Source organism: Anastrepha ludens, chromosome X (assembly GCF_028408465.1).
Source record: "Anastrepha ludens isolate Willacy chromosome X, idAnaLude1.1, whole genome shotgun sequence".
In the NCBI taxonomy this organism is placed as follows: Eukaryota; Metazoa; Arthropoda; class Insecta; order Diptera; family Tephritidae; genus Anastrepha; species Anastrepha ludens.
In genome coordinates, this window is record NC_071503.1 from 22,949,127 (window position 1) to 22,971,547 (window position 22,421).

At 35.7% G+C, this 22,421-nt stretch overlaps 1 protein-coding gene across 2 annotated transcripts in view; it reads left to right on the forward strand.

The window, feature by feature from the left end:
• The window catches only part of LOC128869558 (transcriptional activator cubitus interruptus), a 105,206-nt gene that overhangs the window by 71,376 nt on the left and 11,409 nt on the right, over positions 1-22,421 (forward strand). For both annotated transcript variants that reach the window (XM_054112135.1, XM_054112136.1), the window contains exon 2: positions 18,609-19,012. In XM_054112135.1, the coding sequence (XP_053968110.1) occupies positions 18,609-19,012 (404 nt within the window). The remainder of the gene's footprint in view (positions 1-18,608; positions 19,013-22,421) is intronic.

A 22,421-nucleotide genomic window follows, 5' to 3' on the forward strand; every position in this document is an offset into this window, starting at 1 on the left:
CGAGGACCCAACATCGACTCGGATCATTACCTTGTTGCAGCCAAACTGCGCATACGCCCCTGTGTAGCAAAAAACGTACATCTACCTACGCAAAGAATGTTCGACATCGAAAAGCTGCAATTGCAACTGACATCCAGAAGATTCGCTAGTCCACTCTCACTCCTGCTCTCAAAACGCCCAACAAACCGTCATGCACGAGCAATGGAGCAACATTTCTCGTTCCATACGTACCGCCGCCGAAGAAGAAATCGGATTTCAGCGAGCCCGAAAAAACAGTTGGTACGACGAGGAATGTCATGCTGCCACAGAAAGAAAGGAGCCATGCTGCGATCGGCCGCAACGCGAGCCATGTGGGATCGCTACAGAGAGCTAAGAAAGGAAGAGAGAGGTATTATCCGACAGAGGAAACGAGAGGCCGAAATGCGTGAGGGCGAGGAGCTTGAAATGCTGGCCAATAGGAACAACGCCCGAAAATTCTACCAGAAAGTTCGGCGGCTTACAGGTTTCCAGACCGGGTCGTTCTCTTGTAAGAACAAATACGGCGATCTGGTGACTGACATACAGAGCATTCTTAAATTATGGAGGGAACACTTCTCCAACCTACTAAATAGTGACAGCTGCGCATGTCACAGAGAATGTGAAGATCCCGATACCCCAATCGGAACTGATTGGACCTTATTAGTGTGGCTTTACACCTGGAAAGTCTACCATCGACCTAATATTCACAATACGCCAAATCTTGGAAAACACCCATCAAAGGAGAATCGACATACACCATCTTTTCGTCGACTTCAAAGCTACATTCGACAGTACGAAAAGGAGTTTGCTGCATGCCGCGATGTCTGAATTTGGTATCCCCGCAAAACGAATACGGCTATGCAAGATGACGTTGGCCAACACCAGCAGCGTCATCAGAATTGGGAAGGACCTCTCCGAGCCGTTTGATACCAAACGAGGTTTCAGACAGGGTGACTCGCTGTCGTGTGACTTCTTTAACCTGATGTTGGAGGGGATCGTATAAACCGCAGAACTTAATCGCTCAGGCACAATTTTTTATAACAGCGTACAATTGTTGGCGTATGCCGATGATATCGACATCATCGGCCTTAACAACCGCGCTGTTAGTTCTGCCTTCTCCAAACTGGATAAAGAGACAAAGCGAAAGGGTCTGGTAGTGAACGATGACAAAACGAAGTACCTCCTGTCTTCACGTCACATATTTGACAAGTTGACATTTATGATTTCGAGGTTGTAAAAGCTTTCCTTTATTTAGGAACCAGCATTAACACCGATTACAATGTCAACCTGGAAATCCAACGTAGAATCTCTCTTGCCAACAAGTGCTACGTAGGACTACGTAGGAAACAGAGTAGTAAAGTCCTCTCTCAACTAACAAAACTAATACTCTACAAGTATCTCATAATGCCCGTCCTAACGTATGGCGCTGAAGCTTGGACGATGACAACATCCGACGAAGCGGCCCTTAGAGTGTTTTTTGGACCTTTGCACGTTGGCAACGGCGAATATCGCAGGCGATGGAACGATGAGCTGTATGAGCCTTACGACGACATAGACATAGCGCAGCGAATAGAGATCCAGCGGCTACGTTGGCTGCGTCATTTCGTCCGAATGGATACAAAAGCTCTGGCTCTGAAAGTATTCGATGCGGTACCAGTTGCTGGTAGTAGCTGAAGAGGAAGGCCTCCTCTGCGTTGGAAAGATCAGATGGAGAAGGACTTGACTTCACTTGGTATGTCCAACTGGCGCCGGTTAGCACGAGAAAGAAACGAGCGCTTTGCTAAACTCGGCCAAAATCGCGTACGCGCTTATCGCGCCAATTAAGAAGAAGAAGTTACAAATTACAATAAAGAATTTACAATGAATACAGATATTTTTAAAATCATAATATATATATATATATATATATATATAATTGGCGCTACACCCGTTTTGGGTGTTTGGCCGAGCTCCTCCTCCTATTTGTGGTGTGCGTCTTGATGTTGTTCCACAAATAGAGGGACCTTCAGTTTCAAGCTGTCTCCGAACGGCAGATAATTGTATGAAGAGCTTTTTCATGGCAGAAATACACTCGGCCCCATTGCCTGCCTAGGGGCGACCGCTATTAGAAAAATGTTTTTCTTAATTTTGGTGTTTCACCGAGATTCGAACCAACGTTCTCTCTGTGAATTCCGAATGGTAATCACGCACCAACCCATTCGGCTACGGCGACCGCCGTAGAACATAATATATATAACTAAGTAATACAGTACAACATATTAAAAGAGACACAGTAGCTAGAATAATAAAAAGAAAAGAAATCAGTTTATTATGCATGAACTGTAGAACATTATAAATAGGATTACATTCGGAAAAATAGGAGTACTAAATCCGACTATTTTGCATTTTGATGAATTAAAAAATATCACCCACTACCAGCACGGTACAATGACGATTACGGACTTAATGGACATTTCAGATTTTAAACTTATTCAGAAATAATATTGTACTATTAATTGTACTGTAAAATTTACTTGTAAGTATTATCTAACTGGAGTTGTAGCTGGTAAGCTAACGGTAAACTAATTACTGATAAGCACATAATACAATGTAATAATGAATTTTTTAACGTACAAAATGGGAAAACAGAAATTTTGAACAATTATTGTAAAATAAACAATAACAAAATATGTCTATCAGATCTATAAATAAAATACAAGGAAAGTGTAAAAAAAAATAAAACAAAGAAATTCTCATATCGAAATCATAAAACAAAGAGCAATATTTATTTCAGAAGAAAATATTGTTTAAAATCAAAATTGTCAGGAACATATTTCGCTACTTATGAAAATCGAACTGTTATAAATATTATTAGTTGTTTAAATATGAAAGCAAAAATTTGAAATTATTAAAAATATGAATATGTAAATAACCTCGAAATACTGGGGTTGAGTTCACTTATGCTTTCGATAAAGTTATTTTTCCTTGTTGTTGTTATTTGAGATATTCTAAAACATGCAATCCCGTTGTCACTCCCATGTTTCACATATGGGAACTTCCACAGAAAAGTCTACCTTAAACGAAAACCTAGACTATGATTAAACAAAAAACATTGCTTGATTTATTAAAGAAAACTATTTAAATATCACAAAAGTAATATTTTCAAAATTTTTCTTAATTGCGTTCTTGAGTTATCGGAACACAAATTTCATGTTCACTTGGTGATCAGTTTTTTTATTTACAAGAGAGTTTTCTCTTTGCTGTTTAAATTTCTAAGAGTAACTCTGCAATTCAACTCTAATAGCTACAATTTGGCAATAACAACAACTAGGCGTAAAACCAAGTTAAAAGAGCAGTGACGTTTCAATTAACGGTAAATTTTGCATTTACTCTTAAAAGATATTCATCAATAACGTCACGCTATACAGATGCTATTTAGTCTTATTATAACTGCGCTGGCGATTGTGGATGCAAATAATTTGGTATTTTAATAAAAGTTGATAAAGTTTACAAATTAAATTAAAAATTACGCCATTTATGCAAGGAATTTCTGTCGTATTGAGCTTCAAAGTTTCGTAACGTCACGCCATATTGTAAGTAATTTTTTCGATAGGTGATGGCTTTTTCTGAATTATAATTCAATCATGTCTTATGTAGATGGATTCTTCGAGTAACTGTAAAAAATACTCAAAGTGCTATAGGGAAAAACTAAAAACTGACCCACTGAGGCGGGAGAGAAGCCGTTTGAAAGCAAAAGAGAGGGCATCAAAGTACAGAAAAAGGTTAGAATCCAGCAAGCATGAAAGTGATGCAATAAGAAAACAAAATTGTAAAAGACAATAAGCATTTCGCCTGAGAAAGAAAAATGAATGTGCCAAAGAATATAGCCCAGAAGCCAATCAGCCCTATAAATGCAGGCAAACAATAGGAAAGGCATTAAAAAAACCAAAACTGCTTTGCTGGCCGACCCACAGAAAAGAAGGTATATTGTTGATTTGTTATACAAGAAATATGGTACATTATCATTGAAGAACGAATCTAAATCGGCAATACAAGAAAAAAAACAGTTTGTCGTAGACTTTTACTCAAGAGATGATATTAGTGTCCAAGCCGCAGGTAGAAAGGACACATTGATTGTCGATGGGGAAGTAGTGGCCAAGCGTTTTATGGTGATATCTGGTGCTGAGTCGTACGAACTCTACAAATTGTAGAAAACTACTAACTTCGTATCTGCATTTTACGAATTGCGACCAAAACATGTGCAACTATCATGCAATATACCACATAATATGAGTGTTTGTAAGCATCACGCCAATTTTGCATTTGTTTTGGAAAGCAGTGCGAATTTTATAAAATCTTTTTCATCCAACTTTGAAAAATTTCTCGAATCTGCTTGTTGCAACACTAAAAACGAAAAATGTATGATGAACAAGTACAAACCTTGTGTTCAGGATGTAAGAAATGAATTAATGCCCTTAAAATATTAGACATTGATGGAGGAATCTGTTAAATGGAAACATTGGCGCAAAGTTGAAGACCGCATTGCTTTGACATACACCGAAGGATCTTTGTCTGATCTTTTGTACGAACTAGATGCCCTTTGTTTAAACGCCACTTTTTTATTAAACGTTCCCAACAAAACTATTTCGAAAGCAAAAAAATGGCATTAGCTCCGACGATCTAATTCTTCAAATGGACTTCGCAGAGAATTATAGGTTAACTTGTCAAAATGAGGTGCAAAGCGCACATTTTAGCTACCGTCAAGTTACCATTTTCACTTGCGTTGCTTGGCTGGTTGGCGAAGTAAAATCGTACTCTATAATCAGTGACAAACTCACTCACAATAAATTCGATGTGTGCTGTTTTTTAACAAAACTTGTAGATGTAATCAAAAAAGAACATGGGCAATTTCAAAATATTTATATTTTTTCGGATGGAAGTAGCTCCCAGTTTAAAAATAAGTATATTGCGCGAAGCCTGCCAGATTTTGTTTTTGAATTTGGTTGCAAAGTTTTAGAGTGGAATTATTTTGCAACTTCTCATGGTAAACGTGCGGTCGATGGGGTAGAAGCAACGATAAAACGAAAAGTTTTGCAGGTAACAAAAACGAAAAATATAATTTTGGATACTGCAGTTTCTTTTTACCAATGTGCTCGAAATCATATATTTGGAGTTAACTTAGTTTACATTCCCACACAGCAAATAGAACAGTTTTCTGTTTTGCTAATATAATAGAAAAGTGGAATGAGTTGCCGAAAATTTCTGGAATATATAAAATTCATCATTTATCAAGCAGCGAAGACAGACAAATAAAAGCAGCCGAGACTGCGTTTTCACATAAAAGTGTTGTATAATAATAAAATTAACCTGGAATATTTAAATAAACAAAATCGTATTTTTGAAATAAAATTCATGTTTTATTTTTAAACGTCAAAAGTTATGTGCCTATTTATTTGGTTTATTTTCTCAAAACATCAAAATCACAGCGCTAACCCGAATTGAATATCTACATACACCCCTTCTATTTGAAATTTCTACAAAAAATGTAAAAATTGGTATATCAAAAAAAAAATAATTTATATAAATTTCAGTAACATAACGTCAGGTAACGTCACGCCAGAGACTTTGTGTGGTAAAAAAAAACCGAAACCATTTTTTTAACATAGAAAATTGGAATGTGAACCTTAAATATTTAAATATCCTGACAAAAAGTTTCACTCGAATAGTTCTAAATACAAAATTCGAAGAATTATGCTTTTTCAAAATTCAAGATAAGGGGGACTTCCGTGTTTTGTAACGTCACGCCAGCCTATATATTAGCTTATATTATTTAGTGTTAATAAATTTCGGTAACTTGTTTACTAAAACAAAGTCCCCTTTATTACAATGCAACTATGCATATAAAATTTTTCGAAATGTTAAGTAAAGCATTTTTTTGTTTTTGACATTTAGTCATACAAATGTCACGTCACGCCAGTTTGGAAATACCCATATATAAGAAGTTTGTTTCCTGCCACCTGGAACTTTTCGATTGGAACAAACTGTACAATCCTTATGTTCACGCTGGGGATGCAATGTAATGATCGTTGTTCATTGTCGGTAGATGACGGTACTCCACGTTTTACTGTCATTCGGAAGATCCCCACAAGATCAAGCAAAAGGTTCTCTCTAAATTGTTTGTGGGAAATGTTTTTATTAGTGTTCGGAGATGTTTTTGACAAAACGTAAGCATTAATTATTACCACTTCGAAACCCCAGAAAAACAGTTTCCTCCAACATTTTAGTGTTTTGCTGAGGCAACAGTAGGTTTATGTATACTGGTCAGTTATCATCACTCTCGAATTCAGTATCACGCACTGTTGTACTCTATTCATTTTGTTGTTTAGCCATATTCTTTACAAAATAAACTTTTCTTGTAAAAATGTAAGTTTTGGAAATGCCTTCTTCTGCTACGAGTTCGAACTGTACACTGCGCTGTGTTCGAAAAGACTAAAGCGAAGGCGTGAAGTTCTAGATCAGTGCCAAGGCGAATTTATTACAGGTGACAGCAAACACATATAAGTAAAACCCTACATGTATTTGTTGTTGCGTTTGGTGCAAGCATCATGTCAAAATCAGCAAGCAAATGTAAACATACGAATGTAAACATACCAATACATACAAACAAAGCATATCATTTTGACGTAAGCCATACCTACTGCGAAAAATTCAGCTGGGTGAATGCTGTCACCTTATTAAATCCACCTTGATCAGTGCTGTCCAAAATGAAAAATGTGAGTGTATAAGTGAGAATGAGAGAATGGGAGAAGCCCAGTAGGAAATTTAAACCAAAATAAATAAATATTGGATTGGAGTAGAAAATTTGGAACGTTATGTAACTCCTAATATATATTTGGGTTTGTAAGTCTATATTATATCTCTAATAAAATCTTTAATATGAATACTTTCGTGGCAGCTTCTTAATAAAAGTACATTCGATAAATGACTTGATGTTAAACTGTGGCGCTGCTTGGAGCAAATGAACTTTAAGTCCGAAAAAATTTTCTCACAAAAATATGTTGTGGGAAAAAGTGAAAGGCACTGATAAGATATTCTTTTCAATATTGGATATGATGATTCTTCTAAATTTTTCCAGAATTCAATATTATCTCCGTGTGGTGGAACGTTTTCGCTTTGCAAGATGATTGCCTTGTTTAGCAATATAAATATAAGCTGATCATGGAAGATAGCTCAGCTTTCATTTTTATATTTGATTGTTTAACAACTTCCTCATTTTCTACTTTAGCCAATCACCCTTTGAATTTTTCCAAAAAGTCTAACATTTTCCTTCATATAATCCCTGACTAGCTTTTTTGTCTAAAACTTGTATATTTTTGTGGGAGGAATCGAAATGCCTTTTGATATTATAATATATTATATCTATAGCCTCCTTTGAACGACTTGTAACATAAAAGGCATTGCAAGTCGCCAAAGGCATTTTCTAGCATAAAAAAGTTCTCACAGGGCATTGTATTGCATACACTAAGCGTCGCGGACAAACTTGGTGTTTATTCATTGCTGGTTTGCTAACGACTGAACGATGGAGAGTAAGAATACGTGTGATCCATGATGGAAAGAATAATGAGATGGCGCCTATCGTGGTCCCGTTACTTTGCGCTCAGCGAATTTGACAACTAGTTACGTGATTTTAGCTCCAGTATGGCCAGATTACCATTTTCGTAACTTGATTTAGCATTTTTTTTTTGTTATTTAGTCTCGGAGTTTTAGTTCTTTCTTCACGACATTTTTCTAGCTGTTCTAATTAAAATGTCATGTTTATAATTTTGTAAAATATACATTTTTTAATAATTATTTAAATAATTCACTCAGTTTTATTTAGCTTTACTTTTTTTTAACATCTGGTGGCATTGCCCGCGATTGCAGGTGTTGTTGGTGTTCTTCTGCTTTCGGCAGTCAAATCTCTCTCTCGCTACTGCAGTGTTGCCTAGCTTTGGATATAAAAACGCACTAAAATACCCATTCAAAGAAAATAACCCAACAAATTTTTATTGAATCACTTAAAGAACTTTGTATGCGTGACAAATTGTTTTTAAAATGTGCGTTTTTTTAAATAAATGTGTTATGCTTATGTACAATTTAATTTATGAGGTTTCTTTGTTGTGCGAGACTCTTTTGTTAAGGGAATGACTTTTTTGCTATATTTGAAATTATGTACTGATGTATGATAAGGTACTCTTTTTGTAAAAATGTCAGTATGGTTTCTTTAGTATTTTCTGGTATTTTCTTGTGTATTTTTACAATGAATATAACTCTTAAAGTCCTATGTCTCACTAAGGATTGATGCCCGGAAGAAACCATTACACCTCTATGGTTTTAATTCGCATTCAATAAATTCAAAGGCTTTTTAAAATGTGTAAAAAGGTTTTCAATCTTAAGAAGAGTTGAGGGGCATTTAATATTTTTGCATAACCTTAAATGGAGCCAAAAATTAAATTTGCACTTTCAAATTATCAAATTTTATAAGAGTAAAAAAATGTTCATTAGCACTAAAATCTTCTCAGAGTGACCTTTTTTAACCTTTTTTTTTTGTTTAATAATATAGTTTGTTTTTTAACTTGAAGTTTCGGTAGCTTTAAATTAAAAAAAAGAAACAAACACGAAACTTAAAAATTTTTGCATTTTGCGAAGAGCAAATGGTTGGCAATACTGCACAACTCAGCAAACGTGACGTCACGTACGCTCTGATGGGCGCAATCTTCTTTCTATCATTCTTGTTGATGTATGGGATGGACAGCACTGTTCTAGATTCATGGCTCATTAAAAATTTTCTGTCCCGTAGCTCTCATATTATATTATTTAGTCTTAAATTGAGTCGTAGCAAACCGAGTGCCACTCGACATCGGACGCGCCAGTAGGAAAAGCGATCTCTAGTCAGGGTCCGGTGGCATGCAGAGGGGTCGTTGCAGAGGCGAGACGTAACTGTTTCCTTCTTCACATTGTTCGGATTAATGGTTTGCCATAAATGCATTTATTCTTCCGAAAATCATCGGCGAACTGCCAACACATTCTTACAGTTCTTAAGGTTTCTTAGGTTAGTTTCGCTAGCTCAGCAATCTTCTTCTTTATATATAAAAATGAATGTTTGTTTGTATATCCTCGATGAACTCAAAAACTACTAGACCGATTATTATAAAAATTAGTATATACATGTATTTTTCCACGGGGAAGGTTTGTAGAATATGCTCATTGCTGCCATTTGCCACCAGGTGGCACTGCAGAGTAGCAACTTCTGCCCGTTTATCCGATTTTTTCGAAACAAACAAAATCAATAAAATGGCTAAGAATGAATTGAATATTTGTGTATTGATTTTTCTTTAAAGTTATTTTTCTTAAATTTATTTTAGTTGTTGGCGTAGCAACGCGCGCCGGGTACAGCTAGTGCATAATAAAAATGTATCAATGAAATTTTTATGCTTTTTCCGTTTAAATTTAATCAGAGCCTTCTTTGTTCATGCATTGGCATTTCATCATAGCATAATGCAATGCCAACGCTTCATAGTGATATAGTTTATAAGTAAACGAAATATAAACTTATATATGTATAAATAAGCCAAATATTCAACATTCAAGGCAGTCTAAAGTCTTTTTAAAAAATGTTATCCCTAAGGGTAAAGCATAATTTTTATACACATGTACATATGTACGTACTTAGTCTTGCCATAAATTCTATCACAAATTTTACAATGCATACGGCTAGAACAAATTCGCAGAAAAAAGTTCCATTATTTTTGCTTTTCTTCGTATGCATTGTCTACTCATAGATTATACTCAGTTTCGTGGCAAATTTCGCTTGTTAACAATGAAGTGGGGAGCTAAGAAAAATCGCATTAGTGTGATAAAAGTGCAAGTGAGATTTACGCATTGCTGGCAAAACTTAATATTTTGAGAATGGTTGTTTACCGCACGAACAATAGTTTTCACCACACGTCTGAAGTGACAGACAGAAAAAGATGTGGTCGTCTTCGCGTGGCTCGAACCAGTGCAGCCATAAAAGCCGTTCGAGAAAGAATTCACAGAAATCCCCGTAGAAAGCAGAAAATCATGTCCAGGGAAATTAATATATCTATCCGTGTCAAAACTACAGATGATCTCCACATGAGTCATATTTTGGCAATGTGCTTGAAGAAAATTAGACTGTACAAATGCAAGCAGCTTATTCAGTGGCACACGGTCAACGGTCATGAAAATATTATTTTCACTCTTGAAGAAGTTTTTAATAGCAAAACGACAAAATCTATGCTAAAACTTCTAAAGACGCAAAAAATGTTGTTCCAAGTGTTCCGCGTGACCACCATCCAGCCTCCGTAATGGTTTGGTGGGGAGTCTCTTGTAAAGACGTTTCATCTCTTAATTTCTGCGAAAAAGGTAATAATGAAAAGGGGCAAAAGTGTACCAGGAGAATATCTTAGAAGGCGTGGTGAAGCAGTACTCTCATCAATGGAGAGCGTTAGGTCTTCTAGCAAAAATAACCCAGCAATGGCTAAAAAACAATTTCCCTTGGTTCATAGCTGCAGAATATTGTCCGTCTGGAAGGTCAAATCCGTACCCATTGGACTACAGTATGTGGCCAGAATTGAAATTTGGAGGGTCTCAAACAATCTTTGGTTCGAGCAGCGACGTCAATATCCATGTGAACCGTACGTGCTGCAATAGCTGAATAACCTAATCGTTTGAAGGCGTATGTAAAAACAAATGGTGACTATTTCGAATGAAAATTAAGATTTTGTTTATTTTAATATTTATGTGCATGATTAAATAAAACTAACTTCATTAAAAAAAGTACTATGACGGACTTACCTTGTAACAGAACTTATGGTAGGTCTAAGTATATCCAAGAAACTGAAGAAGTACTTCTTCTTCTTCATTGACGCGATAACCACTTATGCGATTTTGGCCGAGCTTAACAAAGCGCGCCAGTCGTTTCATTCTCGTGCTAATCGGTGCCAGTCGGACACACCAAGTGAATCCAAGTCCCTCTCCACCCGATCTTTCCAACGCAGAGGAGGCTTTCATCTTCCTCTGCTACTACCATCTAGCACCGCATAGAATACTTTCAGAGCCGGAACGACATGACCCAGCCAAGGTAGCCGGTGGATCTTTATTCGCTACGCTATATCTGTGTTATCGTAAAGCTCATACAGCTCATTATTCCATTGCCTGCGATACTCGCCGTTGCTAACGTGCAAAGGTCCAAAAATCGCACGCAGAATCTTTCTTTCGAACACTCCAAGTAACGACTCATCGGATATTGTAATCGTCCAAGCATCTGCGATATACTACTACATACTTACATACTACTCAATTGCCTACTTAATCCAAAGTAGCACTTGTTGGCAAAAGATATTCTAAGTTGAATTTCAAGGCTAACATTATAATCGGTGTTAATGCTGGGTCCTAAATAAACTAAGCTTTTTACAACCTGGAAATCATAAATGTCAACAGTAACGCTGCTGTCAATACGCGAATACGCCGACTGTTTGTTTAATGACGTTTTGTTCTCGTCCACCACCAGACCTATTCGTTTTGCCTTTTTATCCAGCGTAGATGACGTAGAGATGCGAAACTCTTTTTCTCGTGAGAGCGCTGAAAATTGTGCATTTTTTATAACATTCGTCAGTAGTGCCACACAGGAAGAAACATTTAATGGGCATTTTTTAAACAGAAATTAGGCATCTTCAGTTTCCACACCACCATCATGGTTAGTAAATATTTATTACGCGGTTGCCTCATAGGCTTATATTACTCGTATACACCTACATATAATAAAAATAAGCACAATTCATAACCGTTGTACTTAAATAAACAAAAAAATTTAAAAATTGATGCGTAAATGAAATGATTCAAAGTAGAAATACAAAAGTAATAATAAAGTAATGAACACGAGAAACATAAATAAAAATAAATAGATAAAATATTACGATTTTGTAATAAAACATGAAAAGTGGGTAACTAAAAATAAAAAGCTGAAACAACGAACAGAATATTCTTTAATCTTTATAAAATATCTTAAACTCAAATTCACTTCCGTTAGCTACGCTCTTCAACCATAAAATATTTACGTATGTATATACAAATTTACAGACATAAGCCTACACACTGTTTTCAATAAAATGACATGTATGCAAAACGTATTCATAAGTGTACACAAGACTAATTAAAGGTAGGAGCCGAAATAAAAGAGGATTTGGAAAATTTTAAAAACTCACTTCAATTTAAATTATTACGTTTCAGTTAGCTTTAAAATAAATAATTACGAAAGCGCGGGCGTGTCCATGAGCTCATTTCAAAACTTAGCAGCATTCGCACATTAAGGGATGAGGAACAGCTGATAGGCGAAATGGCGGGCTACCAGAAAAAACGCGCCGAAAATAACTGCCGAAAACAGTTCGTTTTTGCTTAATGGAGAAATTACGCGGTTGAAATATTTATAATTATTTGTCTTAAAATTAGTTTAATTGAAACGTAATAATTTAAATTCAAGGGAGTTTGTAGAGTTTCCCAAAGCTTTTTACTATATATCCTTTTCGGCTTATACTTTTAATTCGTCTTGTGTACATATCTGAATACATTTTACATACATGTAATTTTATTGAAATTTTTGTATATGTAAGTACAATATATGTATTTGTATATATGTAAATATTTTATGGTTGAAAAGCGTAAGTAAGGAAATTGAATTTGAAATTGAAATATTTTGGAAACATGCAAACTATTACTTAATTATTTGTAAGTAATAAAAATCTAAAGGTTATCTGCCCTAACTTTATTCTTATATTAAATTTCAGTATTTTATGTGTTTATTTACACATTTTCCTGTTCATTACATTATTATTATAATAAATATTACTTTTGCATTTCAATTTTGAATCATTTCATTTATAGATAAGCTTTTGATTTTTTATCTTATTTATCTATTTTATGCTGATTCTGCTTATTTTTATTATATAGGGTCGGCCATGTAAAATTTGCTTTTTGAATCGGCTATAAAAAAAAACTAATCAATATTTTTTCAAACTTTTTTTTATTTTGAAGATTGAACATTGTGAACAAAAAATAATATCGTTCAAATGACTGCCACGACTGGCTTTTCAGTAGGCCATTCGATCAACCCAATTTTTAAGCACATTTTCGATTGTTTGGGCTCCAATTTCATGAATGGCAACTTTGATTTCTTTTTTTAAAGCATCAATCGTCTCTGGATGGTTCGCATAGCATTTGTACTTAACGGCTCCCCACAAAAAATAGTCCCACGGGCTTAAATCACAGCTCCGAGGCGGCCAATTGATATCGGAATTCAAAAACGGTAGCCAAAAGTTCGAGTGTAACTTTGGCAGTGTGACAAGTTGCACCGTCCTGTTGAAACCAAATGTCGTCCATGTCATCCTCTTCAAATTTTGGAAACAACTCGTTGAGCATGTCACGGTAACGCTCGCCATTTACTGTAACCGCGGCTCCTCGCTCATTTTCGAAAAAAAATGGCCCGATGATACCGCCAGACCAAAAACCGCACCAAACAGTGACTCGTTGTGGATGCATTTGCTTCTCTACAGTAACGTGTGGATTTTCTAAGTTCCAAATCCGACAATTTTGCTTATTGACGTAGCCACCGATGTGAAAATGAGCTCCATCAGAAAAGAAGAAGAAGACTCACCACTTTAAATAGGTTTTCAATATTTCTCAATTTTGTTCAAGCATATAGCGTCCCATTTCGTAAATGTCAAACCTTTAAATAAATTATGAACACATTTGACATGTCATTTGTGCTACCATTCTCAAAAAAATAGGTGGTTCAAAAAGCAGACGCTATATGGCCCACCCTGTATGTACGTGCATGCGGGGATATAAAGCTACTGGGCAACCGCGCACTCAATACTAGCCTCAATGGCGGTGTGGAAACTAAAACTTCCCAATTTTTGTTTAAGCATTTAAATTTTTGTTGGCGCATTCAATGTTTCTTCCAGTGTGGCATTACTGACGAATTTTATAAGAAATGCACAATTTTCAGCGCTCTCACGAGAAAAAGAAATTTCGCATCTAGTCATCTATGTTATCCAGTTTGAAAAAGGCAGAATCAAGGCGTATCTATGTATATAAGGTGATAGCAGTTGTACAAAAACAAAAAGTTACATGTATTCTGTTCTTGCTTATTTGGCACAAGTGTCATAATAATTATTTCCAAGGCGAATTAGATTGTGAATAGTAAATAAACGCAAACAAAGTTTTTCGAGTATCACGTTAAATTTGAGTTATTAATAGCAAAAATAATTAACAACTACGATTATTATTTTTTTCCTGAGCAGGAATTTGCAGCATTCAATAACAAAGTGTTCAATTTTATTATTAAATGGAAATGGAGAGCAGTTAAAACGAAATTTACGGAGACATATGTAGGTATAAAAGCACATTTTGAATTTTATTAATATCTTGCAGACACAAATTATATTATGTGAACTATCTCATCAAAATTTTGGGTTTACGTTGTGGTGATGTGCATGTAAATGCAAGTAAGCAAGGGAATACTTCCTCTGCTTCCATTTAGATAGTATTTCCACCTAGTATATGCAGCGCCAGCTATAAGGATTTCATAACACCAAATTGAAAAGCTGCCGAAAAACTAGTGAATAAAGGGATGCTATAAAAATGCTCGGCAAATGTTATTTAAATAAATTAAAGATTAAAATTCAAATAGATTGTGTTTTCTATATCAGCTGCGAAATTTTTTAATACGTTATAAAATATCGTTAAACTAATAATTTATTACATACTATGTAATTATATGAAAAAGAAAACACGTGACTATGAAGTTGTCGGATAACTATGTACATATGTATGTGAATCACATTCGTTCTGTACTACACAAAGCTAGCGTTATAATAATATAACTGCATGAGGAGAACACATATGTATGTATATAAATTGGTTTACATGCAGGCGAAAACTGTTTGGTAATTTACAAATTATCATTTTGACCAGTTTCGCCACTTTTTCTTTTTGAATGTTCCTTCTTTTTAGTTGTCTAACAAATATATTACCATTTTTCAAACCAGTTTTCAAATATTATATAAAAATTAGAGAAATTACACAAACTTTTCAGCCCAACTTCATGGTTTTTAATTAAAATTTGTAGAAAAATTTTTTTGGTACCTGCGTACCAGCTGATTAAGTTGTAGTTGCTAAATATATTTAATGAGATGAATTTTAAAATAAAAGCTGCTTTAATTGTTCTTGCATTTTAATCAGTATATTTGTGAATATTTCTGGAATAGGTAATTATATTGATTTTCATAAAGTATCTATATTTCGCTTTTAACACCAATACAAATATTAGTGTCGATACTCGACTTCTGATATATTTGTTAACAAATCGACACCTGTTTGATATTGCAACATCTCTAGGTATGATTCAATCAGTCGAGCACCTTCCTAGGATGTTTAGATATGAGCAACTCGTATGTACATATATCAAACAAGTCCATACGAATTTAGTATTAAAATTGAAAAGTACAAACATAAAATATTTCGATTTTACAAAGAAATTACCGCGTTCCCTACACCGCAACATATGTATTACCAACTCTCTTAGGTACTTTACTCTTAATTTAATTATTCACTTTTATCGGAAGATATTACTTCTTGCGTAAAATCGCAGTTATTTTCCAGCTGCTCAAAAGCCAATACAGAATACTCAAAAAAATATAAAAATATATGTACATATATAGAGGCATGAAATCATAAATGTCGAAGGGCAATTTACAGTGAGACAAGTGTCCGTTATCGATGAGCACTGAACATTCAGCAAAGGCGAAGCGCTGTGTCAAATTTTTTTACCAGACATTGATGTTGGAAGTAAATTCCAAAAATATTTATAAGTTGTTTAGGGTTTCACAGACAATGGCAAGCATTAGAAACCATCTGCTGGTCGAAGTCGGCATTGCACATGCACACCAAGCACTAAATTATTTCCAAATTCTAATTAAATTATGTAACAAGAAGCCGAAATAAAATATTATGCTTATGTAATAAATATGATACAATTTAAACCTTATCGATTTAATGAAGAGATTGACTAATTTTTGCAATACTTTCTTCAATTATGAGACGCCCTATGTTCCGGGAACTAAAAGAAAAAAAAAATAATTTCTTGAATTATATTGGGTTTTATTCAAAATTTGTAACTTTCGGCGACTTAAATTTTATTTAAATCCTAAGAAAAATAGTTAATTATAAAAGCGGTTTAATTTAATTTGAATAAAGCTACACTGCATTTTAGTACCCGCGTCCACTTGTTCTCAAGCGTATTATAATTCTGTTCACATACCGGTTATATGTAACAGCATGAAGGAATCGAGATACATGGGTATATACATTATTTATAAACAAAAGGTTCAGAGTAATCTGCAGCGTCGATTTAGCTTTTTAGTCCATCGGTCCCTTCGAGAAAAAATTTATATATGTACATATTTAAAAGAAACTTAGTGGAGCTACTACTATTTGTCCAAGGTAGTTTGCTATTGAAAGTTGGCAATACAAGTCAATAACCACGGAGGTGGTCGTGTATATATGACTGCAATTTTCCCAAAAAAAGGGTAACAAATACAGAAACATTATTCAGATTTAGTACAAATGATGAATATAAACAAAAAGAGGACGCAAGAAATTTTTTTTTAAATTGGATTGTATCAAGCCCACTTTTGAGTAACGATGACTTATAAAATTCGCCCACAATTGGTATACGTATTACTCATTACCTTCCTTACTTATTTTGTTTTACTTTTATAATATTACAATTCTGATATCAAAAGAAACCTGTACGAGAAAGGTTAAGGTGAAATAACTTTTTGAGTAGGGTTCACTCACACCTATCTAAATAGTAATTTTTATACTGGTAAGATATTACGGACCGCAAGGGAAATGCCTTTATTAACACTTTAATCCAGAAAACTTTTTGATATGGTTGCCACTTTTTAATACGATTTTTTTGTTATTTCTTTCTGCATTTTAAAACTAAACTACAAATTTGGATTCAAACGAAAGATATCAAAAGAATTTCAAATTGTTTGCTCAAACGTTCCTAATTAGGTTGATTCTGGCAACATTTTATCCCAAAAGGCCTCTTGAACTGCTCATTCTACTTTGAAATTTCCTTTAAACATACAATTCAATGAAAGTCTCATATCCAACCAGAATCAGGCATGAAAAAAACATTTTAGGAATGCTGAGTTAATGTATCGAGTAAATACACAATTGGACCATTTGAGAACGCATTGATATTGTTTGTATGAGCTCGGTTGATACCATCGGATAAAATAAATGTATTCCTGAAATGCTCACCTGCAAAAGGTCGATCAGTTCAAATATTCGCACATCAACGGTTGGATATTGGTAACGGAAAAGTGACATTTGATATGACACATCAGGATGAATTTCATTACATTATAACTTCCACAATTTATTAACAACAAAAGGAGAAATTATTAAAAAAGGATTCCCTAATATTGAAACCAATTACAAAAGTTGAGGTTGATTGAGCGAACGACCTACTCTCCCTACGAAAAAGGAAAACGTCCAATATTTAGTCTAATACACAAAGCAGAGCAGTCACATACAAGTCCGTATGACACCATTGTGGAAGAAGTCGAAGTGGTTAATTTTTGAATAGATTTTTTAATTCAATCGATCTGTCAGGACTCGCAATAAACAAATTAATAAGTCGCGTCATAGAGACAACAAGAGACAGTGGAATGAAATCGCTTGCGATCACTTTCAATAACGCTCCGTGACAGATAGCTTTTTCTCTAAATAGTAAACACTGTTTTTTTCTAATATTGGCTTAAAAAAATACAAATTAAAACTAGCGCGCACATAATTTTTGTATATCGTTCTTCATATTCGGAATTTTTTTGGCTAAATTGAGCAATGGATCTCTTGTCCTAAGTTCTTCATATTATCTTTAATTTAGTACTGACAAATATTGTAGTTATTTACATTTTTGGAAAGGAAGCTTTCCACCATAGCTAGTACAGTAAACACACTCGGCCCAATGCCTGTACTTTTTTCGGAAGAAGTAACCAGACTGAATCACAGGAAGGTTGGCGGTAAAATTGTAAATAGTACTTAGTAAAATATACGTATGCAAAAAACCGTTCCTCTCTTAGGAAGAAAGTTTTGAAAGTCCAATTTTAAATGATTATTTAGGGAATTCTGGTTATTTGAAAAACTCTAATATTTTATTATAATTAAGTGCCTAAATATGGAAGTTTTATATGTATCAAGCCACAACCAACATACAAGGTAGACTGACTAGTTTACCTTAGCATATCATGCAAACTGTTTATACAAGATTGTTCCCATAGGAAAAGAGCCTTTTGTAGGCTGAACAGATCCGAAACATCCGACCTAGACAGACCTTAGGGCACTATAATAATAACAGATACCCAATAGCTATCCCCGGTGGAGGCCACGCGTCAATAACATCTTTTAGCATATAGAAAACATTACATCTATTTCAAATACAAAAAAATCAGCTCCAATTTCATTATATTTTCTAATAGTACCTATTCGGATTTGCAATTTCTTGCTTCCCGACGGGCAGCTGCAGTGGCCGCTGCAGCAACTATTCTACCGCCACCGTCTCTATTATCTACAACAGTTACAACCGTTGCGAATTCCATCAATTCTACATCCGATAATGGCGCTAGCATTACAAGTGAATGCAATGTGGCGTCACATGGCGGTGCGAATGAGTGCAACGGAAGTGAGACCAACAACATGCACATATCACTGGACGTCGCAAATGCGGCCGCAGCCGCACACCATCATTCTCATCATCACACCCATGGAGTTGTGCCGCCCCCACCAGCGCAGTCACACGATTTCCATCCAGCTTATAGAATTCCCAGCTACATGGAGCATTTATATTCACTCCAACATACGAGTCCCCCGACATCGTTTCATGGTAAGCAACATTTTAAATTCCAGATACGAATGTGATCCATGAGGGTATTCTTATTTTTACCTTATAAATTAAAACATAAATACATAGTTCATTTGTGTGAGGTCAAGGTTTACGTAGTTTTTTCATAATAAAAAACTGCTTGGCTATAAGTTATACTCAAGTTATAAAAATTAAATAAAATTGGATGCCCATGCCCACGCACTTTCAACAAAAGTAAAGGAAATGCTGTATACCATTTTTAGTCAGAAGTTATTGACATTGTTTTATCCCGTTAAGCTGATGCTACCAGATATAGGTATACCTATTAGACCAAATTTTCTTACTAAAAAATGCATGCCTATTGTACGAAAAGTTAAAAAATGTTCTATTAAGTGTAATAAGTATTCCATTTAGGAATTCCATAAAAGGATACAAATGCTTGGCCTTTTTGATCAAACTTAAGAAAAAGTTTTTTCTAATAGCGGTAATAACCTCCGAGTGTATTTCTGCCATAAAAAGCTCTTCATAAAAATATTGCCGTTCGGAGTCGGCTTGAAACTGTAGGTCCCTCCAATTGTAGACAACATCAACACGCACGCCACAAATAGGAGGAGGAGCTCGGCCAAACACCAAAAATAGGTGTACTCGCCATATATATATATATATATAGGTATATATACTTCACAGAAATAAGTATATGTGCAATGATATTTTCAAATGATTATGCGGTTTTGAAATAGTGCGGTTTTTTTTAAATTAAAAAATGCATTTCGACCTATCGGGAATTGTACATATAAACAAGATTCTAAACCAGCTAAGCAAAAACTCATCACAGATTACATCAAAAATGCTAACCCTACATGTATGGAACCGCCTGCATCACCATCCAGATCGGATGTGTACATTTCCTCAAGTGACGGATGGGATTTTACGCCAAATCCTAAACGAATGCACAACATGCGGGTACTGTCTGATTCTATTTCTGACGATGTAAATTTATTTTTCGATTCTGACGTTTCTTAAACAAAGATATAATGTTCAAAAATACAATATTTTGTTTATGCGATTTTATTTAATTATTTCAGATTCATGCGGTCTATGGAACGTATCTATAGTTATAATATGGGACTAGTACCCTTTTTTATGCGATCTTATTACGTTATTTCAGATTTATGCGGTTCTTAGCACTTTTGAGACGTATCTATAGTTTTACTATAGAACTGGTAGCTTTTTTTATGCTGTTTCTTGCGGAACGTATGTACCGCATAAAAACAGAATCTACTGTATATAGTTAGGGAAAATAGGAATAAAAAATTATATATTACAACAAAAATTCAGCTTGACTAAACTTATTAAATTAAAAAAGAAATTAAAATAACTTCATATCAAATAAGTATATGTGCATTGGCCTTTCTTTACACTTTTTTTCAAAGTTTCTATAACTTTCGATTTTCCAATAATTAATATGTTTTCCATTTTGAGAAAGGACATAATTTATACGTTTAGGCATAGAGTCCGCCAAGTTTTGAAAAGTGGAATCACCTATCTTTTCCCACTCTTCCACTAAAGCACCTTTCAGGTCTTTGATTGCCTCAAACTGCCGAAATTTTTTATAAATACGAGTCGATAATATTCCCCAGAGGTCCTCAATTGGGTTTAAATCGGGACTTAGTGTTGGCCAATCAAAATTGAAATTTTTCTTGATGATAGGAACACCTTGGTTAAACGAGCCGTATGGATTGGGGCGTTGTCTTGCTGGAAAACCCAGTCGTTTCCGTATTTGCTTCCCGCAAACTCAAGGAGAACATCCTCTTATATTCTGCCTTGGTTCTTGTCGGAATAAAACAAATTAGAGACTTTCCACCATGTCCGAAAGCGGCCGAAATATCAAAGACCCACCACAGTGGTTCCGCTTATGGCGAGTTTGCCGTGGTTGCCTAAGGTCCCGCCAATATTTCTGGCAACCGTCTGGACTATCTAGGTTAGGTTAGGTTAGGTTGAAGCGGTTGTCTTGTGGGACACACTCAGGCTCATAGCCCATTGTGATGCCGCGTTAAAAAATTGTCTGCCTAGAATAGCAAATCTCCGTCTGGTTAGAGCAGGACAATGGCACAGAAGGTGTAAGATTGTCTCTTCCTCCTCCTCATCAAGACAACTTCTACAGAAGTCGTGTGCGTGCACACCCATCCTTTGGGCGTGCCTACCTATTAGGCAATGCCCCGTTATGACTGAAATCAGTGTGCTAAGACTGTGTTTATTTTGGCTTACCAAAGATTCTGTGCGTTTAGCACTAAGAGTCGGCCACAGTTGATGGGCGGTTTTGCAGGTGGCTTCATTACGCCATCTTTCGTTTACTTTCCTTACGATTTCTTCAAGGATAAGTAGCTTATATGTTTGTAAGGGAATGCCTATGTCATTGTCTATGTACTCATCGGTCAACTTGGTGCCGAGTCTCGCTAGTTCATCGGCTCTACAGTTACCCTCAATATTGCGATGGCCAGGAACCCATATTATCCCTAGGCGAAATGACTCAGCCATCTCGTTATGAGATGTGCGGCATTTCATGGCTACTTTGGAGGTTGTCGACTGTTTTGTGAGGGATTTTATAGCCGCCTGGCTATAGGTCAATGAAAATGTAGATGTCATTTCCGGATATCGCATCACACTGTACCAGTGTCGCGGCTTTCGTTATTGCCATCAGTTCGGCCTGAAAGACACTACAGTAGTCGGGGAGCCGAAAACTGAAGGAGATCCCCAGATGCTCGGAATATACACCTCCGCCAACCCTGCCTTCGAGCTTTGAGCCATCTGTGTATACATGGATAGACTCACCCTGTCTCACCCGTTCCCACCCTTCCCTTGAGGGTAGGAGGGTCGTGAACGATGTAATGGCAAGTGTGGGCGGGAGTGCATAGTCCACCAATCCGGGATTCTCCGAAGTGCCAGCCAGGATTTTGCCGTGACCGTAGCTCTTATTTGACCACTTACTTAGAGTGTTCAGCCTTATTGCCGTGCTGCGCGCGATGTTTTTTGCCTGCAGATCTACCGGCAGGAAGCTTAATGTCGCATATAATGCTTTCGATGGTGTGGTTGACATCGCGCCAGTTATGAGAACAGATGCTAGTCTCTGAACCTTGTCAAGTTTTTTGATGTTCACCCCGTTCTCAAGGTCATTCCACCATATTACAATACCATAGTAGAGAATAGGCCTAACAACCGCTGTGTACAGCCAGTGTATCATTCTGGGTTCCAATCCCCATCTCTTTCCAATTACCCTTCCGCAGGAGTACAACGCTATCATAGATTTGCGTACTCTATCTGCGACTGCGAGCCCCCAATTTAGCTCCTATCCAGTACAAGTCCTAGATATTTCGCCTTTTCTGTCACTCTAAGTGGCTTCCCTCCTAGGAATATGTGTTTAAGAGCAGGT